The 24738-nt window shown below is 38.3% G+C and overlaps 3 protein-coding genes across 4 annotated transcripts; 1 reads left to right on the top strand and 2 right to left on the bottom strand.

Annotated features, from left to right (window-relative positions):
• Nucleotides 1–338: 338 nt before the first annotated feature.
• Nucleotides 339–5855, bottom strand: dolpp1 (dolichyldiphosphatase 1). Its single transcript, XM_026173391.1, has 8 exons — nucleotides 5705–5855; nucleotides 4931–5031; nucleotides 4673–4757; nucleotides 3650–3749; nucleotides 3253–3351; nucleotides 2189–2317; nucleotides 1962–2051; nucleotides 339–1553 (listed from the first exon to the last, which is right to left on the bottom strand). Exons 1-8 carry the CDS (start codon nucleotides 5778–5780, stop codon nucleotides 1517–1519), a joined length of 717 nt encoding a protein of 238 aa, XP_026029176.1. The 5' UTR covers nucleotides 5781–5855; the 3' UTR covers nucleotides 339–1516.
• Nucleotides 5856–10938: 5083 nt separating this feature from the next.
• On the bottom strand, nucleotides 10939–18643 carry miga2 (mitoguardin 2). 2 transcript variants are annotated; one of them, XM_026173388.1, is made up of 16 exons: nucleotides 18524–18643; nucleotides 17512–17747; nucleotides 17223–17433; nucleotides 16993–17108; nucleotides 16758–16878; nucleotides 16134–16261; nucleotides 15269–15386; nucleotides 15004–15110; nucleotides 14751–14854; nucleotides 14272–14344; nucleotides 14093–14179; nucleotides 13884–13982; nucleotides 13112–13246; nucleotides 12959–13012; nucleotides 12741–12857; nucleotides 10939–12171 (listed from the first exon to the last, which is right to left on the bottom strand). In XM_026173388.1, exons 2-16 carry the CDS (start codon nucleotides 17605–17607, stop codon nucleotides 11971–11973), a joined length of 1767 nt encoding a protein of 588 aa, XP_026029173.1. In that variant the 5' UTR covers nucleotides 17608–17747; nucleotides 18524–18643; the 3' UTR covers nucleotides 10939–11970. The 2 variants fall into 2 exon arrangements, with proteins under 2 accessions (XP_026029173.1, XP_026029174.1); XM_026173389.1 differs by having other exon boundaries at nucleotides 17512–17683.
• A 597-nt stretch (nucleotides 18644–19240) lies between these two features.
• st6galnac4 (ST6 (alpha-N-acetyl-neuraminyl-2,3-beta-galactosyl-1,3)-N-acetylgalactosaminide alpha-2,6-sialyltransferase 4) lies at nucleotides 19241–23987 on the top strand. Its single transcript, XM_026173390.1, has 5 exons — nucleotides 19241–19706; nucleotides 19803–19949; nucleotides 20518–20927; nucleotides 21860–21967; nucleotides 22086–23987. Exons 1-5 carry the CDS (start codon nucleotides 19530–19532, stop codon nucleotides 22270–22272), a joined length of 1029 nt encoding a protein of 342 aa, XP_026029175.1. The 5' UTR covers nucleotides 19241–19529; the 3' UTR covers nucleotides 22273–23987.
• Nucleotides 23988–24738: the final 751 nt, after the last annotated feature.

Below are 24738 nucleotides of genomic sequence, written 5' to 3'. Positions count from 1 at the left end.
AAACCAGCAACCTTTTGCTAGTCAAGTGAATGTGTTAGCCATTACAAGGTGTCACTATATTTCAAAGTAAGACATTTGACCATCACTTGTACATAAACACATTTTTATTCAGCCTGATATAGGTTACACATGGAAAAAAAACCAAGATACGAGAAAAAAAACAAAAAACAAAAAAACCCCAAAACAAACTATAGATCTACTTCCCTTTGTGGAGCTAATGGTGACACTTAAAAATCAGCTTCGGCGCTCACTTCCAACATCAGCTGCCGCAGGCTTTGAGGAATAAGCATAATCACATGCTGCTACTGACCTGAGGATTTTTTCCTGTCTTGAGAGAAAAAAAAAAAAAAAAAAAAAAAAGTCCACCCTCAGCACTCATTTTCTCACTATCTGATATGGAATGTTGTGTTGGGAAAAGTGGGGAGAAGGAAAATTTTAAAAAGGGTCTCCGCAACTGCAGAAAAGACCTGAAACTTGCTGAAAAAAAAAGAAAAAAAAATTACAAATCCCAGAATTCTGTTCCCAGGCTGCTACTATGCAAGAGGCATTAACAAAACACCTCGGTCCAAAGTGTGTTCAACAACAAAAGAATAACTCAAACCCACTGCTGTGCCACTTAAAGGTTGATATGAACAGAAACCATAACTTATAGCTTGTTAGTTCAGAAGGTTCATTAAATTTACACTGCTTACAGATCAGCTTTGGAGTCTAATATCATTATTATGAGGACTGGCAGAGACACAAAGCAAAACCCAATGAGGGAAAAAGACAGGGAAGGTCATTCATGATACTTAACTAGTGTTAGTCCTATTTTAACTTGTAAATTTAACAAAGTGCAATTTCATATTTATACTACATCATAACCAATTTTAGAAACTGTTCATTCTCTAGTCTATAACAATGAAAAATGGTCGACTCCACATCACCCCTAACAAAGCCATAATCAACCCACCCACCCCACCAGCTATAGTATCCATCAGAATATTTCTTTTAAAGGGAAGAAAAAAAAAAAAAAAGGAATCACTAAGTACATGCTGCAATGACGCCCATCAATCTGTTTGAAACTTGAGCAAAGGCTCCTGTAATTGGCCCCTTGAAGCTCTTGCAACACACCGTTACTGTCAGCGCGAGTTTATAGTTAAAATATATATATTAATCTATCATTAAATAGTATGCCTCTTACACAGTCTTGCATGCACTGAAGAGCATTTTTAGGCAAGCTGTACAAGGAGGAGAGGCGTGGGGACGGACTTGCTCAGGCTGTAGGCTCCGGGCCAGGTCCAGGCACTCCTGCCACCTGTAAATATTTTTTTTGTGTTTGTTTGTTTTTTTGCCCTTTACTCCTTTGCAACCACGTCAGTCCAGATGATGGTTCTCCAGTGTCGTTTTTGTGTTTACTTTTTATGCCATTTTTTGGTTGGGGGGGTTGAGTGAACATTTGTTTGCGTCTGTAAATGGGAATGTATCTGTGTGCACGTGTGGTCCTAAACTCAGTTTCACAAATGAACTTTGTAGATCACTGAACTTTTGTTCCAAGCTTTCGTTGTCTGTTCCTGGAAGGAAAAAAAGAAAAAGAAAAAAAAAAAAAGAAAATTAGCAAACTCAAAATATTAGGAGACCCAGTCATATTTAAAGCACCAAACATTTCAATGGATCAACGGTCTTGCTAAGCAGGGAGCTACGTGACATGAATATTTTTGTCTCAAGCTCTCAGCGCTACTGAAGCTGAACTTAGCTTTGAAAGTGCTGAACAACACTCCTGTCAAATTTTCATTCAGTTAACGGCACAGTAGAAAGAAAACAGGAAGACTTCTAAATGTGTCACGTCTAATTAGCAACGAATTATTCCTGGCTTGCCAACATGTTAGCTGCTACCATCACCAAGTGTTTTAGTCAGGCCTCGATAATCACAGATGTAGAAAAGCGAGTGAAATGCCATTACCACCACCACAGTATCTTACCGTGCCTCTGATCTGGTCACTGTGTACTCAAACCACAAGATGTTTGGGATCAGGCTTGTGTCTCGTACCAGGAAGTACTCTGATATTGGCCTGTGAATTGTTTAAAAGAAAGAAAAATATGAACATTAGACAATAGATACTAGACCATTTTCATGCAACTCAGGCAGAGGATGAGTTGCCCTCCCCTGTGACACATGAAGGAAGCAGAAAATGAGAGAACTACTTACCATGCAGCTATTTTGGGGAATATTGGTGTCAGCACCTCTTGTGTAATAAAGAACCAGATTATGCCAATCGTACTACCGGCCACTCCACCGTAGAAAACCTGGCTCCAGGTGTGATACAACAAATAGACTCTGAAGAATGAGTAAGTAAGTAAGAGAAAAGAAGAAAAAAAAAATCAAAATGCATTTTAAACCATTTCAAAGTGTTATCGGCTCAGCAAAAGTGATGCTGTTACAAAGGAAATCAAGTTCTTTGCAAAGTGTGAGCAGCCTGGTCAAATGTCATCTCTGAGTTTTACACCCACTACTGACATTCATGCTTCACAAGTTGAGACAGTTAACTTAAGTCCTTCATTTCATCAAATAATTGCCACCATCTAATTTAAAAAAAAAAAAAAAAAAAAAAAAAAAGGTCAATATCTCAATTATTTATAGAAAAGAGAACATAAAAAGCACTATAAGAATATACAAGTATATCGAGTGTTGCTTATGCAATTTCTGGCAGAAATGCCAATACAGAACCACTGAGCTCTGCGTCCCCATCACATCAGTAATGGTTGCCAATTCAGGTCAAAACTTCCTTGACTTTAAATCGACTTCTGTTGAAATAACGCGTTTCTCCCTCCCCCCCAAAGATCACCTGCGAGGGAAGCAGCTTCACTCTGTAACTCTACTGAACAGTCATGAATGGACTAAAGTCCTAAACATACTCAACAAATAAAGATGGCTCATGAAAGTGCAGACTTGAATGGGCATCTGTAAACAGAGTACAGGCATGTAGTCTAGTGTCACAAATGATCACATAACATGCTGGGAACCTCCTGAACCAGCAAAAATAAATAAATAAATAAAACAACCTTCCTGTTTATCATAACAAGGGCCAAGAAAACAGTTAATAAGAAAAAGGGCAAGGATGTGGTGTACAGTGCATGCATAAGACCTATATAATGAGGGTCAACTTTAGTAAAACAAGTACTAATATTACTGTTTGTTAGAGTACTCTTCTATGAACTTCAGATTTTAGCAATGATCTGGGATATGTGCAGAGGATAGGGATTGGATTTTACCTGCTGTATGACACTGATAAGGCTATGCCCAAGAGGATAATGGACAGTATGTGTCTCCACAGAAGGTCCACACATCGAGCATTGTTCGTTTGATGCATTCTGACGGGGAAAAAGAATAAATAATAATATACAGCAGTTTGGCACATTTTAAAGTTAAGGTGGAATAATTACTGATAGCCCAAACCATTCTTGTAATGACCTCAAATAACCAAACTGAGCACCAGATGAAAACTAGAAATGAAATGCTTGTTTGAGATGCACACAATACACATTGCATGTTTGCATTAGTCCTACTGCTAGACTAAATTCACTTTGTCAAGTAGCTGCTGCAATTTGAATTATTTCACAACTATGTTTCTATCATTAAACTTCCCCACACAACAACAAAATAACTCACCTTAAATAAAGGAAAAGAAAGAAGTAAACAACAAAGAACCAGATAAGCTGGGAATGACTGGAGGGCATCCCATACTCTGTGTGCACGGTTGTGTGAGCCCCTGCAGAGAGACAACAGAATCTTATAAACATTAATTTACAATATTGGTTTTATTTACAACAGTTCGGCTATGACAAACAAAACCCAAAAATTATTCAGTTTTTTTTTAATCATGCATAAAGAAAACAATTAAATGCTCTTGTCCAAAAACCTGGAAGAAGAGGGGAAAAAAAAACAAAAGAAAACAAAGCCATTATTATCAGCCAATAAAACGTTTCTCCCCTTCAATGAAGTATTCATCAACCAAAAGTATAATACCATGTGTCTAACAATGTGTACGTCCCACTCTTAAACAGATGGAGCATTGGCACAGGATTTCTGGGTCAATGGCAGATGATCCCCTGGGTGCTGTGGGGTGGGGTCTTTTAGTGAGCTTTTTCCAGTTATTCCAGCAAATGATGATGATAGAATCCTGGGACATTTGGAGGCTGGATATGGCCTATTATTATGTTCCTGAGGAGTTTTTGTCAAGTAGTGAGGTTAGGACAAAATAAAAGATGGGTGTAGCCACTGGGCCACATCTATTATGTAGCCTCAAACTGAGTACTTTCACCAAGAGGATAAGGCAGGAGTGGCATGTTAGGTGGACTGCAACTACAAACTAAAGAGAAACGCCATCAGCCCAATATTCTCCATTTAATGAGGTGACCAGTGGTTTTTGTGTTGTGGCTGATCAGCGTATCCAGTGCAGGCACTGTTTTGGGTTTAGTAAAAGAATAAAACTACTCATAAAGCTGAAGTGGATATCGGCATTTTCTACAGGTACTTCTATTTAGCTCTAATTCAATATTTGACAAAACAAAAAAATTTTGGACGAAAAAAAAAAATAGATGCTATAAGCCAATTTTTATATTAAATTTTTGTAATGCTTGCCCAACCCAACCTGCTATACATAAAAAAGAAAAAACTTGTTCCTTCACCCACCTGCGCATGGGCGCGGCTCTCTGAGAATGTGCTTCAGCAGCCAGTTCACTCCTTCATTCAGGAGAAGCCCTCCAAAGAAGGAAATCTAGTTTTATGAGAAAAAAAAAAAAGGCAATGCATGAGTGTTTGCATACTTCTGCCCTGTCTGACAATGCTGATCAAGTTCCTGTGAGACAATTGACAGTTTCACAGGCGGACTTTTAAATATTGTGCCCTTTCTAAAACCACAACTTTGTCAAGTACATGTGCAGGACTCACCGTGTGCAGTTCCCGTTTAAACACTATGAGTGTAACAAAGCCCACAAGAATTGCTATAGGGATGAGGCTGATGTAGGCCAGCAAGTGTCCCGTCAGATCATCTAAAACACATTAACAGATTACAGATATTAAATGGCACATAAACAGTAGAAGTCACTGGTGGGAGTGACAAGTTGTGTCTCTCAGTGAACCCGGATGACCAAGACACTGTGGCTACAAGAAGGAAGCTGGTGTGGTTAAGTAGCTAAGCCATATTTAAACTAACAGAGCACATTATTGGGTGCAACTCAAACATATACGTGCAATGAGATTCAGTCACACTGATCAGTATCAGGCCATGGGACTAGCTAGTATGTTAGCTACAATGCTGGCTACAATGCTTTCCGAGGAGTACCAATTTATTTCTACTGTAGTCATACCTTTTTTTTCCTATTTTTTAAATACTTGAGTTTGGCCAAATAACCGTTACAGTACACGGCGTATTAGCAGAGAGCGGAAAGAAAATACCGAAGACGATATAAAGACAGCTAGCAGGCTAACTAGCCTTCATTGTGGACATTGTGACAAACTGCGCATGCGACGCTGTCTCACAATTTTGCAGTCCGGGTTACATTTCCCGCTGTGTTGCTGGTTCTACAGCAGCTCACAATTTGGCAGCAACACCGACGGCCGTGTTCATTCAGCAGCAACAAAACACGCACTGCCCGAAAAATTACACAACAGCCAGTGTCGACAGAGCTTCAGCAGACACATAAAGACGCTAAGTGTACGTACCCTCGGGGAACTCTACGTGTGTCAAAGATATGGACCGCCATCGAGGTGGTGCCGAGCACTGCTCTTCCAACGCCATCTTACCCGGACACAACCGGGCAGTCCCACAGTGAAACGCCCAGACACGTGTCCAGCCAATGGAGAGCGGAGCTCAGCACTTAAACGTCCCCTGACAGTGGAAGCGACGACCAATCCCAGCTGCAATCTGCAGACGAGCTATTTTGTCCATAGAGAAGAATTATTGAATGAACAAAAAAAAAACAAAAAAAAAAAACGGGCCGCCTACATTAAAATACCAAAAATGCACTCATTCAAAAACATGTATGATCTACAATTGTCTTAATTAATTTAAGGCATGAAATTAATAATAATAATTAATTTAAGGCATGAACCCAGACTATTGCTTACCCCTTGAATAACTGACCTAATTTGCATCTGAGATTTCTTTGTGTGTTAAAATATGAATTAATTTGAGCCAAATTGTCAAATGTCAAAACATAATTTAGTACTCTTAAGCTAACCTTTACAAAGGCTAAGGTATAAATTATCCTTACAGGAGACTTGATAAACTGTGACTAATACTGTATAGATCCATTATAAGCCACTTAAAAAGTGGAACTGTCATTCAAAACTAATTATAGGGATACACTGACTTTAAGATTTTAAGGTAAACACAAATGCAAGTGGTCTGTGGATTTGTTTGTTTTTTAATATTTACTTGTGTTATTTTACTTGTTTTATTTGGAATAGATGCCTACTCCACCTTGTGTCCAAGAAGCAGATTATTTAATTTTTTTTTTAAAAACTGAAGTGTTTTGAAATATTTGTACATTTAGCCTTCACACAACACATAAATGTCATCTTAATTGCTAATAGGTGAATGGCAGGGCCAATATGGGGGTATCAGTGCATTTTGAATTAATTTCATTACTGATTAAGATTAATTTGAGCCTTTTCACTATCCTACACTTTACTGGCCCGCCATCATTCCTGAACAATGTTCAAAGCCAGAAGGGTTTATTTGAGAATATTAAACAACTAAACATGGGCGTAGCTTTCTATTTCTTGACCACAAGGGGCAAATCGCTGTGGTTGCAAAAAGACTTTAGTCCTACAGAAGTCTGTGGGAAAACTGCCTTCAGCTCTAACCCCTGTAAACACTTTCCTGATGATTTTATGGGCTCAGTCATTCCTTTTGTGTCATATTTGTGTCCATTTTGCAATTTTTTATCATTCTAAATGTCAGGAAGCCAGAAGCTCAGTGACTTATGCCTTGGAATTAACCAGCTGTTAGCCAATGAAGAGTGCAGCGGTCTTTACAAACCAGTCAGTGGTGCCAAGGTGCTGGGTAATGCTACTCCAGCACATAGGTTCCCACATTAACTATAGATGACCAGTCTCTTTCAGGTTATACGTGTGCAATATACAATAATGCCACACTTGCAGGGGACGTGCTCATGCCAAGGTTATTATAGTTAAATAAAGCTGAACTGAAAATGAAAACTAGATGTGAAAAATATTTTCCTTAACTAAAATAAAAACTAGATTTTCAAGAAAAGCTAAAAGTCACTGAAACAATTTTGCAAACAAACTAAAATAAAAATACTAATACAGAGGGAAAATTTGTTATCATAATTGAGCTGATGAGGCTTTAATAGACATGTTTATTGAAATTTTGGATGTCTAAAAGACTGAGAGTCAACTGCTTTCAAAAAAGTTCAGTTTTTTATTGCAATGATACTTCTACTGAGAATTCTAAATCTTGCATCTGGCATATGCACTCTATACAAAAGGGACTAAACCTAACACTGACACTAATAAAAACAAAAGTAAAACTAAACATTGTCAAGCAATGAAAAGTAAAAACTAAACTAAACTGAATTAAAACCAAAATACAAAACAAAATATAAACTAATTAGTAAATCCAAAACTATAAAACTCTGGCACAACCTGCTTTGTGTTTATTCTTTATAATATCTATGGTTAAATACTATAACTTGGAGCTATACAGTTTGGGGTTTTTTTGTTTGTTTTTTTAGGTATTTTGTACACCTTATTTATATCAAAGACATTATATAAAATAATCAGAACACCTGTATATTATACCACAATTTGCCAGTCAGTTTAACATAATTTAAATAAACTAAATTGCTTATAAAGTTCACACACAAACATCAATACTTCTCTAAAAGAGCTTTAACAATTAGTGATCATATAACCTTTGTCTGGCTGTTGTATTAGCCAAATGTATTTACAAACTCCGCTTGGTGTACCTCACCCATCCACAGGCGTAACTCTCATTTTATACAGGGGAGGGAAACAAATATTGCACAGAGGTTAATATCAAGATCATGGCTTATCTCTTAAAATTAGATGATTCAAATATTATAATTTTATTTTAAATTGGTTGCATGAGTTCATATTGGAAACAGCCTTAACTTTGAATACAAACTTTCAGGCTGTAAGACAAACCTGATCATAAATGGAATTTTTGATTCCCATTTATGTCCTTTTTTTCAAAAATTAAAATGTCTTTCTTTTGGGATAAAAAGTAACAAGTTATCCAGACTTGTTATACAAAGTTATTGTAAGATTTGTGGCTTACTATTGAATCACTACAGAGCTTTTACCTCTTGTGTGCCGCCATCTCTTTCTTATTACTTTAAATAGTTTAAAAGGAGCAGCAAATGATGAAACAAAAACATTTTTGACTTTAAACTATGCCTGTATCCACCCGAGCAGTGCTATAATCGAGCTAAATGTTAGTAGATTTGTAATTTTGTGGTAGGTGCTAGTGTGTTAGCATGCTAGCTAATAATCGCTTGCACGTGAGGCCGATAAAAAAAATAAATAACATCAGTCTTGAAGGTTTTTAAAGGGTGGTAGCACCACGGACGCATATATCATCTTTTGACAAAATAAAGATAAAGTATGTAAGAACTGTACTTTTTAAATTCAGGACTTTTATAGGGGACAGTTACATGATGACAATAATCACCTGAACAATTGGGAATACTGATGATATTTGCCCTCTTTTGATGCTACTACTACTACTACTACTAATAATAATAATAATGATTTAAAATTCCTGACCAATATTTTAGTCACATTAGATTTTTTTCCTCTTATTATCTACTATGATCATGTACTTCCTTAAAAACCATCCATCCATCCATTCGCTGCCGCTTATCCTTTTCAGGGTCGCGGGGGGCACTGGAGCCTATCCCAGCTGTCATAGGGCGAGAGGCAGGGTACACCCTGGACAGGTCGCCAGTCTGTCGCAGGGCCAACACAAAGGGACAGACAACCATTCACACTCACATTCACTCGCACATTCACACCTAGTGACAATTTGGATTTTCCAATTAACCTATCCCCACAAGCTGCATGTCTTTGGACGGTGGGAGGAAGCCGGAGTACCCGGAGGGAACCCACGCAAAATTAAGCCAGTGTTTTTTGATATACCTATTCTAACAATATTCTTTTAAAACTCTCAATTAGCATGTTTGACTTTTGTGAAGTAAAATAAATAACTCAATATCATTTAACAAAAAAATAACATTTAATATGGAAAATTAAAATCAGATTAGAGTTTCTGCTGTTGATTAACAATAGAAAAGACAAAAGGCATGAGTAGGACACTTGAAACATAGCAGTGACTTTCAAAACAAAACCAATCTTTCTCTATAGTTTGGCCACCTGAAATTCTTGCATCAAATATATGTTAAGAAGACTCCATGCATAATTTTTTTTAAAATTAGAAATTCCTAAATATTGGTAATCTGGGATCTTTAAAACTTACAGCTAAAGGCTAAGCCTGGGTCTACAAGTAGCATTATACACTGATGTATTTCTGAGAAAAAGCAGACCAATCTATGGACACAAGACTAAACAGAAGCATTTTTCCATAACAGCATTTACCTGCATGACAAATAATGGTATAAAAATTACTAGAACAGTTAAAAGGGGAGAATTTGAACAAGATGGACACATAAACAAAACCTAGATAGCAGATTAACAATAATCATATGTATAGTGATCTGGGAAAGATAATTTCTCTACTGTACAACATTTATGTTCTTTATTATCAATAATATGTCAGTTTTTTGATGCAACAAATAAATCAACAGCTATTAAAAAAGGGTTATTGGACATTCTTGGATTTTTCTGCTAAAGTGCAAAATGCTCATCTGTCACAATGAGGAACCAAATGATTTTCTGTAAAAGCTCAATTTACAGTTTTGGTTCATGTTAGACAGAAACACCAAATAACCCTGCAAATACTGAATCAAAATAAAAGAAAATAAAAGCTCTTAATTTAAGAGACTTTGATTTGGATTATCACTGCCACAAGAAATACACTTGTATGGACTCATAAGATAAACTACTGACACTAAAACGGCCCAAAGTATTCAGAGAAATTTTTTTTCCTCCCCTCAGACAACTGTGCTTCTCTGTAAATAAATAATCTTTAAATTCAATTTCATGAAGACGATTTACTTTGTATATATCTGCGTATCAGAAATGCGCCTGTGCAGTAGTGGTGTAATCGATGCGATAATTGCGGAATAAATGCCATTCAATAACAAGTTCACAGTACTTTGGATAGCAAAGCAGACTCAGACGTTATCATCAGTGCACTTATGTGGATGACAGTCCAGCTGTACAATGCCCTGTTCTTCATTACAGATCTTTATAACATCAGAAATATCCTTCCTAAGAATACTAAATGGCAATGTTTCATTTAGAGGTTGTGTCACTGTTTACATATATTTTTTCTAAGCAAGATCTCCACAGGTGTCCACCTTCTTACACAAAAAAAACCCCAAAACAACCCCACAGCGAGCTTTTATCACTGAAAGTATAGATGTAAACAAAAACATAAATGATTCAGTAGGTGTGCTGTTAAGGTGTGATAGTGAGTGAGTGAGCAAACATGCACAGTGCTCGGGCCCCAACACTGGCTCACCTACTTTAAAGCCATTTTTAATGTTAACCAGTGAAACTGCCACGGAAAGACTCTACTGTTCATGTCGTGTGAACAACACAGCGCTACTGGTACCATTAGTAACACATACTTTCCCTCCTAGGACAAGTGAGTAGTATCCACTTTGTTAAAGGCTTATTTGGTACAACTTGCGACTGGACACTTTTAGACCCAAATGTTTTTAAGCAATTAAACTGGGAGAATGTCTCAGATTCAGACTTTAGAATTAGCAAATACAAATCAAGAGAACTCAAGTCTTACATTGTTTATTGTCTTTAGCGTCTTCTAAACTGTTGTGTTTTATGTAATAGTTTTCAGACAGGTATTTCACATCTCACACTCTTTTGTGTTTGGAGTGTTGTTTTGTTTTGTTTTTTGTTGCCATTTAAATCTGAATATTTGCGTTGTAATTTATAGAAAGTAAACCTTCATAATCCCTTAGCACATGCTTCTTCAAACACTCATGTTTACTGCAACTGTGAACACTGGTGTCAAACATGAGTAACATGCCAGAACCCTACACTATTTCAAGTCTTTTTGCATTCAACAGACTTTCTTGGTTTCACCACATTTTAAGCTCGATTGACCAAAAGTGGAGAAAATAAATAAAGACATTAAAGAGGATTTAAGGACAAGTGTGGAGACAAACCCACCCCATTTTGCATTAACCAGCAGCACTAATAATCAGTTGGCCAAAGTGCTCAAGAACTCTCAGGAAATCTCATCATTTTAAACATTTAAGCTTACTTAATTTAAAATAAAACACAAAATGCTGTTTCCCACACCATGATTCCCCTTAATTCCAGAGGTGATGAAGAGTTCTCTGAAAGCCCTCAATCCATGTGGAGTAAAAGTGTAGCGGGCACAGTTACAGTTTTCATGGGTTGGTAATGCTTCCCGTCAGGCCTGTTTTCAAGAACTCACCCAACAAGGCAAAGACAAGTCCTTGCACGTCTGTCATTACATGACTGCAGTCTGTATTCTCGATGACTACACAGCAGCAACATAAAAGAGGTGGGATCGTTACACTCACTCCTTAGTACAAGGACCAATGACTTTGTAGAACTAGTGAAAGTATGTCCTACTTAAGCCGTCATGTTTAATGAAACACGGATGAATAAATGAATAATGCTGGTTCTCAGTGTATCACAGGAGGATGATTCTTTCCAGTCTTAATATCGACACACTGTTCAGCTGTGACTTCTTGCTGTTCCCAACTCGTCAGCCTCTTTGCTGTTGGCTGGTACAAGGCCCAGTGAAGCTCTTTGTTACCCTACTCCTCCTAGTTGGTCCCTGAAGAGCCCTCTTGGTCACTGGGCAGGGCACCGTTGATCTCAAGAAGGCTATCGATTCCCAGATACCCAAGTAAAATATCACTTCGGCGGTGAGAAAGGTTCAGGATGTCCTCGGCCAAACACTGTGGAGAGGTGAAGCGGACCTTGTCGTGGTCAAACATATCCTTAAGGTACTGCACGATTTGTTGCTGCAGGTGAAAGGAGAGAAAACAAAATGAAAAGATGGTATGATAATGTGTGTGTTGTTAAGCCACGTGAAGACAACTTCATGTGGCTTAGTTAGCTCTGAGCCACATGAATGCAAGTTCCCCCATCATTGTTACTGCAGCTACTACTACTTTGACTGTAAAGGCTCTTGCATGTAATGATGTTTGTGGCTCAGGAGCTGCTACTTAAATCTAAAAAATATTGAAATTAGGTTTGGCACAAACTGTATATAAATGTGCTCTAACAAAGCAGCAGGCAAAGAACCTTTAGAGTTGCATTAAAGGAAATGTAGGTTTAAGAGTTTCACTCTGACTCTTTTCTTCCAACACTGCACTTCTATAAAGTTTTATAACCCGATTAAAGAAAGTATCTCGCAGCATCTTGCATCCTCTGCTGTACATCTCACTATACAATTGTATAAATTATACATTTAGTGTCATGTGCTGTAAGAATTGTAGAGTTGTACATTATGCTAGTGGTTTTCCTGCACAGAGGATAGTGTCTGCTTGCACTGAAATATTTTTAAACCATATACTCTGTATGGCCTCACCTTAAAAATTGTGCACACTTCACTCAGGTGCTGCCGGGGTCCTAAAAAGCCAAAAGCTAAAACTGGGCTTACATGCTCAGATATGGCATAGAAGTGGGAGATAAATCCATCAGGAACCTGGAGAGAGCAGAAGAACAAGCTATCAGAATAAACAAATTTTTTTAGGTTTAAATAAAGCTGTTAAAAAGTATTAATTTCTAAAACTAGTATAAACTCACCATAAGAAGACGCCTTTTGGCTTTTAGGACAGACCAGCAAGCAGTCGCCAAAGCCTGCCAGAAAATTAAAAACTATTATTAGAGAAACCGTTATAAGCATGTTGGTGGAATATGGAGTAAGTGTCTGTGCTGATGCATGTGCATCATATTAACCGTTTCTTTAAAGCTGTCAGAGAGCCAGCGATTCCTCAGCACAGCCACCACAGAGGCAGGAGGACTCTCCAGGTCTTCGAATGCATCCATCAGGATGAAGTCCAACACTATGTCGAAAAAGTTCATACAAACCACCTGCAATGTTCAGGAAATGTGGACCATGAGGAATGGTGAAGGCATTATTTATTTATTTTTAGCAGCAGTAATGTTTTGAACTGCTGTGGCATCAGGCATACCTAACTTGGAACACATAAAGGACTAGATAGTGTTGTGCAACTGTTGTACAAGAAAAAAAACTTCTGTATTTTTTTCTTATCTACTGTGGTGACATGGAGGTTTGTAAGAGTGGGCTCCTGGTCGCTCTGTTTCAGATATACACACACCCAAGCATGTGTGAACATGTCCTATGGATAGTTTGAAGCTATACTACTGATGAACAGCTGGTGGCAGCAATGTGCAACATATTAAAATTATGTACATCTGACTCAAAGAGCTCAAAGAGCTGAGCACACTGTCATGTGTGTTGGTCATGAGTGGGTTATATCTGTCACAGAGAAACTAAAAAAATTAAGCAATCGGTCCCTTTAAATATTTTCACTAAAAAACCAAAAAGCAACAAACAAACAAAAAAAAAAAAAAAAAATACAAATGTTAACTGATGTTTGCAATTAATAGCTACTGATTGTATTCACTTGTCACATTCATGCTTACCGTAAACACACATACACTATCACATTGATGTGATGACTTGAATAACAGCATGATTACTCACTCCTCGACCCTCCAGCTCCATCTTAGTGATGGGCCACGTTTCCTCTCTCTGAGTGTACAGCAGCATGTCTTCATAGCTTTCTAGAAAAGCTTTGGGGCTCTGAGATGAAGCAAAAGATCAAATGAGATCAATTAAAATAAATAATTACAGTTCTTTAAAATTGTCCAAAAGGACATTCATAACTGAGGATCCAGTGAGGAGTATTTTACCTTGTTCGCCTTTATCATTAAACCAACAATCATTTGCTTTCCGGTCTCCATGAAAAACGTACGATGGGTTTCATCTAACAATAGGATCTGGAAAAGAAAAGCATCACTGGTTTAATTTCTGTAGTAATTTGGTTTTAAACATGTATATACGTATGAAGTGTGGGTTTGCTGAAACCAACCTGGAATGCTTGCCTCACACAGTGAAGCTTGGCAAGGAAGTCTTGGTCACTATAACATTCAAGTAGTTCAGTCCTGGTAAACACAGAAAGATTTATTTAAGTCAACAAAGGCTCGTGCTTCTCTTGGCTGCTGTGTATTGGAGTATAAGATGTTTTGTTTTTTAGCACCACTATTACCTTTTGTTAAAATGTGCATTTTCACATCCAAAAAGTAACACCAGCATTAATTTGGAGTCTAAAAAAAAAATTCACTTTTTGCTCAGTTTTGGTCTCCACCAGTTTAACTGCTAAAGGCTTTTTGATGTTTGACAATTAAACTGCGTTTCTCAGTAGTTTTAGTTGAAAGTCTATGAGGGACCACAGATACAACAGACAGTGACTCATATGGCATTATCTACAGTAATATATACTATTTTTATAAAAGTATTTGTCAGTGCATCTTTAAGTATACAAATAAAAATGCCTCACATAACAGTTACCTCAGGGTCCTATAGGCCACTTTGTCTTCATGGACCAGAGACAGGGCTTCTTCATAAAGGGCTGCTGGCTGATAGACCTCCCCTAGAGACATGGGATCTAACAGCTGCACATAAACACAAATACCTCAGTGCACAGCCTGTATGTGTGTGTACACAGATGAATACACGAGTGAGGGGGAGGTTTTTTGAAGGGTCTGGAGTGTACTGTGTTTTCTGACGGTCGGTCTTTAGAGGGCAGGGGAAAGAAGCTCACCTCCGCAGCCGAAAAGAAGGAGTCATCAGAAGTGACAGTAGTAGCATCGTCCTCTTGCAGTCTATGGAAACTTTCCACTTGAGGCAAGATTAGCGTTCCTTCACTTTCTGCCAAACGAACAACACAAGCTAACTGCCAGAGCCAGACCGGAAGCACACATATATAGCTCTAAGCAGTGACAGAGGCCAAGAGCCAACAGTCGAAATGTATGATCTTTGATTAATAATATTTATATTGTCTGATAGGGTCACACAGAAATTCTTACCAAAGTCTGCCAGCACATTGTCTGCTGGGATACTGCTCCCAAAATCCTCCTGTAGGTGATACGCTCTGTGCAGTAGTGTCTCTAACTTCTCAGCAAACACTTTATTTTGGGCTTCACCCTGTAAAATAAAAATAATAAAGATACCACTTTAATATTATATAATAAATAACCCAAGAATTAGTTTATTTAGTTAAATTAAACTGGCACTGGGCTCTAATCCAGGAGGCAGACTAAGCGAAATTGATCAGCTTTTCTGGAACCGCATCACATTTTATAGTTAAATTTAATCATTTTATTTTATTTTTAATAAATAAAAGTCTTGCAACAGTTTATGACCAGTTCTTTTTTTCTATAATTATTAGGCAGTTGTTTAATGCACTGATGTGTTGCAACAACATCACGTAAAGTATTTGATTATTTCTGCCTTTTGAGGGATAAAAATGCTTTATAAGATTAACAGGAAATCTCAGCTTTAATGTTCCCCAGTGTAACCATTTATATTCTGACCTCAGCCTTCACTGAAAGATGACAGCTCTCCGGCAGCTATAGCAGAGATGATTTACTGAGTTACTTTTCATAGTGAGAGTTCAGTCACAGTCCCACTGTGCAAGTGGACTCCAATGCATATCTGGTTTGGGAAACGACAAAGCTTATGATAGTTGATAAACTGAAGCCAACGATAGCTTCAGGTGGTTTGGAGTCACTCCCATCTTAGACCCACAGAGTGATTTGAGTGATCTTCAGTGGAAAATATGTTGAGGTTCAGACTTTGAATTTCAGACATTGTATCTTTCAAAATGTTGCTTGACATCATTTAATGACTAGCAATCCCACCACACACTGGTAATAACAGTTTAATAGTTACCGTGGTAACGTCTCCACATGTTGCTCCCTGCAGAGCCAGGCTGTTGTTGCTGGATGTTGAGTGGGGTTGATGGCGAATATTCAGTGCCTGTTCCCACTTTCGCAGAGCCTCATCAAACAGCTCCATGCCTAACAGGAAGTGAAAAATTAGATTCAAATCCCAACGTTGTCTGCAGTTTTGCCCCGTCTTAAATGTAGCACACAACAGTTCAATTCACACATGGGCTCAATCAGATTTTACATAGACTAAAACCAGTTGTATGTCGGTCCAATTCATTGAAAGATTTTATTACTCACATAAAGTTCCCCAGTTAATTAAAAGAGAAATTAAAGGCTGCAGTGCATGTGCAAAAACAGTTTTAAGCACATTACTCTTGAGTTGAAAAATAATGGTACTGCACTACAAGTACCAGTGGCACAGAGCTACAGGAACTGGCATTTTTGCATTAAATTGATACGGATTAATATTGGTTGCAATGTAATTATAGATAGCTTGTGCTCTAATGTCAGCATGAAATAGTAAAAAGACCCAAAAAAAAGTGGCTTTACGCTGTTTTTATATTAAACAATAAAAACAACAACAACAAACAAAAAAAACAAAACATGAGTTTTAGTGAATACTTACCCATTAAATAGAGATTCTCTGCATTAGCGTCCTCTACCGCCCCTGACTCTTCCACCACAGGCTCTGCCTCCCAAGGTGTGGATGGATTGGCAGACTGATTTGGAGAGCTTGGGACTCGCATCTAAGCCAGAAATGAGCATCCAGACACATATACACCCAAAGATGGTGAAAAAAATAAATAAATAAATAAGTCAAAGATAAAGCAAACATGACAAAAAAAAAGTATGAAACTTACAGATGCCAGGCTGTGTGATGAACTTGAGTGTTTACTGGGAGCCAGGGAGGAAATTCCACTCATCGTATCATTGCTTCGAGTGCTGGGACTCATCATCTGTCGACCAGTAAATGGGGCTGTCCCAAAGGAAAAACATTTCCTCACTGAATGTTTCACAGCAACCACTGCTGAAAGACACTAAACAGCGTCCCCCTCCCCTAAAAAAGAAACATAATATTCTGTCTTCACACCTCTCTTTAATGATGAGGGCCGTCCTGTCTTCATGAGCGACTCTGGTATTCCCACTGTCTTCTGGCCATCCTTTTCTTGTGTTCCCTGCTTCCTCTTTCTTCCTCGCCTTTTTAAATGATGAGCAGTGAGAGCTAGAGCCACACTGCCCAGTGCTGTGGCAAACAGCACCTTCTTCAGGCTAGGTGTAAGCCTCAGCTGGGAAAATATGGACTGACAGCAGAAGAAGCAGTGAGGATACGACCAAACATAGTGTACACTCTGTGTGTGCATTTGTATAAAGGTGTTTACCTGCCCAAATGTGGAATAGAGAAAGACGGGTATCTCTGCTACAGTCATGGCCAAAGCCTGAGCGATGGACATCCCTTCTCCTCGTCTCATTGACATCTCAGGAATTATAATGCCTTCAGGCCACAGCAAAAATTAAGTTTCCCCTCTGGTCTGAGATCAGCCAGCTCAGGACCTGCTGATGAACCATCCGTAATCAACCACTCTCTCATCCAGTGGCTAACTGCAGTCTTGTTGTTCTACAACAGATAGGGCACAAGGTTTGTACCTAAGTGTAGGTGCTTCTAACTGCACAGCCATTATAATACCAGCTATTAGTAGAAACTATTTTCACTGTACCACTCTCCAGACAAAAACTTAACTTGTACAGGTTTATGGTTTGACCTGGAAGGAGAGCAGACTGACACTCTGCCAGCTACTACTTAACCAGTCTGGAGTGTCTGGTATGCAAATAGGCAACAAGCACGCCATTCAACATACTGTACGAGACAAAGCCTAACAAAAGATAGTAGTTGTGGCTTCAACATGAGAAACTGGTTGACTTTCTACGTCTCTGAAGCAAACTAGTGTACATAAAGCACAACTATGTTCCATGCAGACTTAAGTTATTGAAAACAAGGCTGCTAGTTGAAAGAACTTTGACAATATGTTAAAGCGAAAGCTAGCTGTTAGCCAGTCCAGGAAGCAGAAGACAGTAATTTCAACTGACACAAATTATTTTAGAGCTTTCCCCATAAATTCAGCAGCAGGGTTTATGTCTTTCTTTAAAGCTCAAGTCAAGGACAGCTAAATATTAGCACTAGCAAAGATGAAACTATCTTTTTAGATGAGCATATGCTAACGTCAGCTAGCTTATTCGGCTAGCCTTATCTGTCAGTCTGCATCATAGCATCACCAGGTCAAGCTGGCTTCAGAGCAAAGTCTGTGAGCTGACAGCTCACACACTTCAAGGCGGCTTTGTGTGCAGCTTCCCCAGAGGCACAACTAATAACATAATCCCTGCGTAGGTACATACCGTGATCATCCGAGGCTTCAAGGAAGGACATCCCCGTGTCACAGTCAGTGAAAGTCGCACGGTGGATTCTTTTTTTCCCCAAGGCCCTACGTAGTTAACGCAAGAATACCGACGCGGACACGGGCCAGTCGGGTGAGGTGTGAAGACAGTTACCTATTTCTTGACGAATCAGATAAAAGAGTAGGCGGGGCAAAGACTTTTCTAATCCAATCAGATATTAGTTCTTGAAATATCGTCACTCTATCCTGATCAAACAGAGGGGAAATACTGCTAGAAAGTTCAAGGCGGTGTATATACTTTATAATTAAAAACAATGCTAAAGGGACATAAATGGGTTACGTTTATTGAATAATTATATTCTTAATTATATGCTAAAGGCCATAACATTGGAGTCAGGCTACCAGAATAGTATAACGAGAAAAAGTATTGAGACGGCGTAGTTTAACCATCTGAAATAATGTTTATAAATTACTTTCCTTCTATTGTGGGAAAGAAAATTTACGAGGGGTACTGGAACGTCGCATGGACGGCTACTTTAAAGTAACCAAAAAGTATTGAGAAGACTGCTTCCGGTTTTGGCATGTTTCTTTCAGAATAAAGGCGTGACTGCCCTCCGCATGTCTAATGTCATTATATGAATTTAAATACTAACAATAAAAACGTATACCATCATTGTTTATATAGTTAAATTCATAGTTATTATAGTTATTGTTATTAAAGTTACAGTTATTTCTGGTAAGTAATGTTTTTTTAATCAAGTTTGTTCCGGTGATAGTTTGTTGCGAAATAGTGGCCCCGGAAGCCGTATTCTGTAAAGACGGGCTACGTTATAATTTACAAGGCGGGTCCTAGGAATTGTTTGTAGGGTACTGTGTCAACAAAGCTGGGGAAGAAACGGGCAGCTTGCAGATTTCGGATGGTAGTTGATGTAAACATGGTGCAAATAAGACTAGAATAATGTGGTCGGCTACGTGATGAAAATGAAAGTAACCGCACAAAGAAACGGATGCTGGAATTTGACAGAGCTGGAAAGGCAATTAAAAATCTTTTGATATGGAACCTTTGTGATCATGAATCGACGGTGGCTGACTGGGCATGTCTCTCTCGAGTCGGCGTGAAAAATGAGTGTCGTCCGGGCCATTGGAAGCAGGGGTTTGCCGAAGGCCTTGATATGAACGTTCTGGTAAGAGTCACTTGCTTATTTAACCCATCCGATCGCTAATAATGTGTGCGGAGCTGCACTACCCTAACATTTCCTACATCTTATCCGCCTGTGCAGATGCTTCGCTGGCTTTGCCTGCTCACCCTGAGCCTCCCTCTGTTGTTTTGGGTTGGACATGTGATGATACGGGACGGCCCATCACCTGCTGCGGCCAGGAAGGGACTCGAGGGCTACAAGAGGATCAAGCCCGACAGAATGGACCAGGTGAGACACAAGGAGGGTAGGATTACACAAAAAAAAGCTTACAGAGGTCTGGTTCCCTTAGTTCATGGTGACCGTGAAAACTGATAGCCACTCATATTAATTATACAGTGCATTTCTTAACCTAAATAACAAAGGCATGCAACTGTCAGTCTGTCAGTCTCTGTTGATTGTATTTGTGTGTGTTAGGGTGAAAACCATTACTACAGATCTGTAGTATTTCTGTCAGACTGTGAATACATTTGCATCTCAACAAGACAAAAAGCTAGAGCGTACCACAAAAGAACACAGGAGTGGCTTTGGAAAAAGTCTGTGAAAGTCCTGAGTTGCACATCCAGAGTCTACAGCTGAACCCAGTAAATAATATAATAAATTCCGATTGTTCCCAGCAAGACATACTTGACCTAAAATTCTGATTTCGTCTATTTTAATTAGCCCAACACAAAACATTATGAAAGCACATTCTGTAATTACAATGGAATAACAGCTGAGCTATAACCATCCAATTACTGATTTATGTGCACAAACCACAGCCTAAAAAATTCTCATCTTTCCCCTTTTCTCTCCACAGATACTGGACATCAACTGTAGTCAGTGTGCCTTGGTCTCCAGCTCAGGTCAGATGCTCGGAGTTGGCGCCGGAGAGGAGATAGACAAAATCGGGTGTGTGATCCGGATGAATAACGCGCCCACTAAGGGGTTTGAGAACGACGTTGGGAGGCGCACCACCGTTCGTGTTGTGTCTCACACCAGCGTTCCCCTGCTGGTAAAAAATGAGCAGTATTATTTCCAGCAGTCAGCAGAGACCACATATGTGTTTTGGGGTCCTGAAAGGAACATGAGGCAAGATGGCAAAGGACACATCTTCAATGCCCTCCTGAAAATGGCAAAAAAATATCCAAATGTCCGAATGTATGCTGTGACGAAAGACAAGATTGAGTACTGTGACGGGGTGTTTCAGAACGAAACGGGAAAAAACAGGTACGGTAGGAGTTTAACTCGTAAGTTGTACAAATAGAAAGTGTAGCCATTTACACACTGTATAACTTTGTTCTCTAATTCAAAATATTAAAGGTGAAAATATAATTTACCCATTTCAGCCTTAAATCAACTCAGTTAAATCTTGATACCTTACTTTAAAGGAAGTTATTGTGAATTCTTGTGTTCAAAGTTTAAGTTTTTCTTAAATGAATTACAGTTAGAATGTGAGGAAATAACTGCTATAACCTGAAATCCAAAAATGTGAGCGTCAAAGAGATATCAATTGAAGCTGCGCTTGGGCTGGGCTCTATGTAATACCATGTTTTTACCACAAGGGGGTGAAGCTACTCAGTGTTCCCATTGTTTAATCAGGTCAGTCATTTACTGAGGACGTTCTTTACACAATGACAGCCTGGCTAATGGCAAAACCTCTTGAGGAAATGAGGGTCTCTAAAAAGAAATACAGTGGAGGAAATAAAAATAAGTAATCCAGTCTGGGATTTGTGTAAACATGGTGACCAACTACACAAAACATCTTACCGCTGTGTTTGCCAACAAGGGTTTCTCCACCAAGTACTAATTCATGTTTTGCTTAGTGATCAAATACAGTTCACTCCATAACATGCAAATCAATTTCTAACTTTAATGTTATGTGTTTTTCTTTCTGGATTTGTGGTTGATATTCTGTCTCTCTCCATCAAAATGAAACTACCATAAAAATAGAGGCTGTTCTCTTTCATTTGGAAAATGAGCAAACCTACAAATTCTACAGGAAATTAAATAATTACATACCCTCTTCTGTACAGTGTATGATACAGTTATGATCTAATGTGTAGATTATGACTGGTGGCAGTTGTAGGATTTATTTTTGAATTTGTAAGAATTTGCAAAACTTTTTTTGGAAGAACAAATATTCTGTGTTTCTCACTCAGAATGAAAACTGGGGCGTTTCTCAGCACTGGATTCTTCACAATGATTCTGGCCATAGAAATGTGCGACAGCATCCATGTTTATGGAATGATTGATGACGGCTACTGCAGGTGAGATTATGATCCATAATCAAGCTCCATCTTTTTTTTCTATGTGTGTATATATTCTATGTACATACAGTGGCTTATTACTATCTTTAGTGACCTACTGTTTCCCTCCTGTCAACAGCCGAGCCAATCACAGTGTTGTTCCCTACCATTATTATGAACAAAACAGAATCAATGAGTGCAAGATGTACAAGGTCCATGAGCACACCCAACGTGGAGGCCATCGCTTCATCACTGAGAAAGCCATCTATGCCAAATGGGCAGCACGCCACAGGATAGAGTTTAAACACCCCTCCTGGAGCCTCTGAAGAATGAGATTAAGCTTTACTGGTAACAAATGATAATGGCCCCTCGGTATTGCAGAGATCAGTAGGACTACAAGAAAAAAACATATTAAAACACAACACCATAAATTAAAACCTGTCAATACCAAAGCTGGTTTTAGATTCTTTATAACTGTGCCTTGACTTTTGCTCTTTTCTGCACAGTTTTTTTTACTTCATGCTTCAATCTGGCCTGTGTAATATAAAGCTGCAATTATATACATTTCATTTGAGACAGAAAGTGCATTATAATTATATACACAGACTGTATATAAAAGATATACCTAGCTAAAAAAAGCTAATGTTCTTTAAAGGTGCTTCATTTCAAATGGCCAGCAGGGGGCGACCCATCTGGTTTCATCTGGTTTAATAGAAGTCTACACGAAAACAGCCCTTCAACCCTTGTTATGAGTTTGTGGTCTCAGTTTCAGGTTTTACTGAATATAACATGTTGATTTTATAAATTATATTCCTCAGAGTCAAAACAGACAGTAATTAGATTAAGCTTTACTTTGTGGTGGACGCTGTCCCTCAATTTCTCATTAAGAACCTCACTAACCAATGGGTGTCATGATGACTATGCCATCATGGCCATCTTTTATATACAGCCTATAGTTATGTAGGGTCACAATTAGGTTAATGCTGCTTTTGAATCGATAACAAATTGTCAGAAAATAACTGGCACTTACTTTACCATCACAGAAATCTAAACACGCATAAGATAGTGGCATTTTAGCATTTTTGTATGAAAGATAACTTATTATAAGAAAGTCAACCACCAGAAAATCCAGCTGATTAGAACAAATAATGACTAATCCCTTCAGCTCTTCTATTATTGTTTTACACGCTCTTGGTCCATGATCGTGATCAAAAGATGACAATGCCAATTCAGCATTAAAGCACAGTTGAGGTAATAGTGTATTTATGGCCCCGGGACATTTTAAAAGGAAAGCTGTTTTCAGACAAGCCTTTGTGTTGCATTTCATTTGAACTTTTTCAACAAATAAGCATATTTGAGCAACTTGAAGTTGGTGTTTATTTCTGTAAAAACCTCTTGCTGTTATGCTGTAAGCTCTCTACTGAAAGCTTTATGCTTGCATTTGTTGCTAACACAGTAACTGTAACAATATGGGCGAGTTACAGTGTTAAAATGCTCGAAGTGGCAACATTTCATTGAATGTGCATTAACGTGTTCAGGTCTTTCTGTGGTACCGTTGAACTCGTGATTCTGCAGTTTGCTGTTTTCACATCTGCTTTGGTGGCCACATACTCGCTCACACTCACGGAAACTGAAAAAACCCTTTAGGGTGTGTGACAAAATGTTACATTTGAATGAACAATTGTGAGCAAAGGAAGACTCATTGTCTTGTTTTAATACTAAATTTCATCTTTAAAGTTTTTTACCATTTATATTTTGCTGCCTGTTACTATTAAAAACATAGCACCGCCTTTTCAGTTGCATAATGCTTATTTGGTGGCTTATTACAGAGACTGCATCAGTATTTGCACTAGTGAGGAAGCGTTTTACTATGATGTGTACTTCAGACATGAAGTGTTTAAATTTACTTGTGTTTTAGCAGCCAAAGTCCATGTATATGGTAAAAGGAAGAAAAAAAAACAACCTTTGAAGGCACAAACTTGAATGTAAACACTCATCACTGTAAGATAAGTGTTATCATGAATAAACCTGCTAAAGAACACTTTCTGTTTGTATGTGCGAGTTTGGATTTCAGAGTCTTGTTTACTTGAATATGTGCATCTGAATTCAGTTCAGTGCTTTGGACATTCTTTGTCTACCCTTGGTGCTTTCACCAATATCCGATTAGTCAGTGTGCGGATGTGAAAGATGATTGGCTCACTTCTGTTAGCTTTTGTTATTTTAAAATTGTATAAAATACCTCCATTTTGTTAATACAGGATTAAATAAAACATTACTTTTAAAGGGAGGATAAAGTGCATAAATCCAAATGTGTTACTCATAGACTGCATGTCCTAAGTATATACTGTTGTTGTTTAAGTTTCCAGTATAACATAGCATAGGGATTGTGGGGAACAGAAAATGTTTCAAAGAGGAGCCTTCTGTGTTAAACTGAAACTAAACTAAAGAAATGAAAAGTGAGGAAAGTGAGACTCTTCACTTGTGCCGAACTTTGTCACAGATTCAAAATTAGCTTAATAATCAGCACAAGACTAGTTAGCAGAAGGCAAAGGCCATTTAGTATTTCTCTCAGAGGGCAGTTGTGTCTGGCTGGAAATCAATTAATTTCGTGTCTAAATTTGTGTCACTTCATGCCATTATGCTCCCCCCAGAATTGAAAAAGTTATGAAGATTCATATAAAATTTTTTTTTAAAAAAACCCAAAAAGAAACGCTAAACAAATTTGACACTCCACATAGATCACTTACCCATGAATCTCAATTTATAGTTTATTTTATGTTATTGTTATTTTG

Source organism: Astatotilapia calliptera, chromosome 7 (genome assembly GCF_900246225.1).
Source record: "Astatotilapia calliptera chromosome 7, fAstCal1.2, whole genome shotgun sequence".
NCBI lineage: Eukaryota > Metazoa > Chordata > Actinopteri > Cichliformes > Cichlidae > Astatotilapia > Astatotilapia calliptera.
This window is presented reverse-complemented; position numbering and strand designations above follow the sequence as displayed.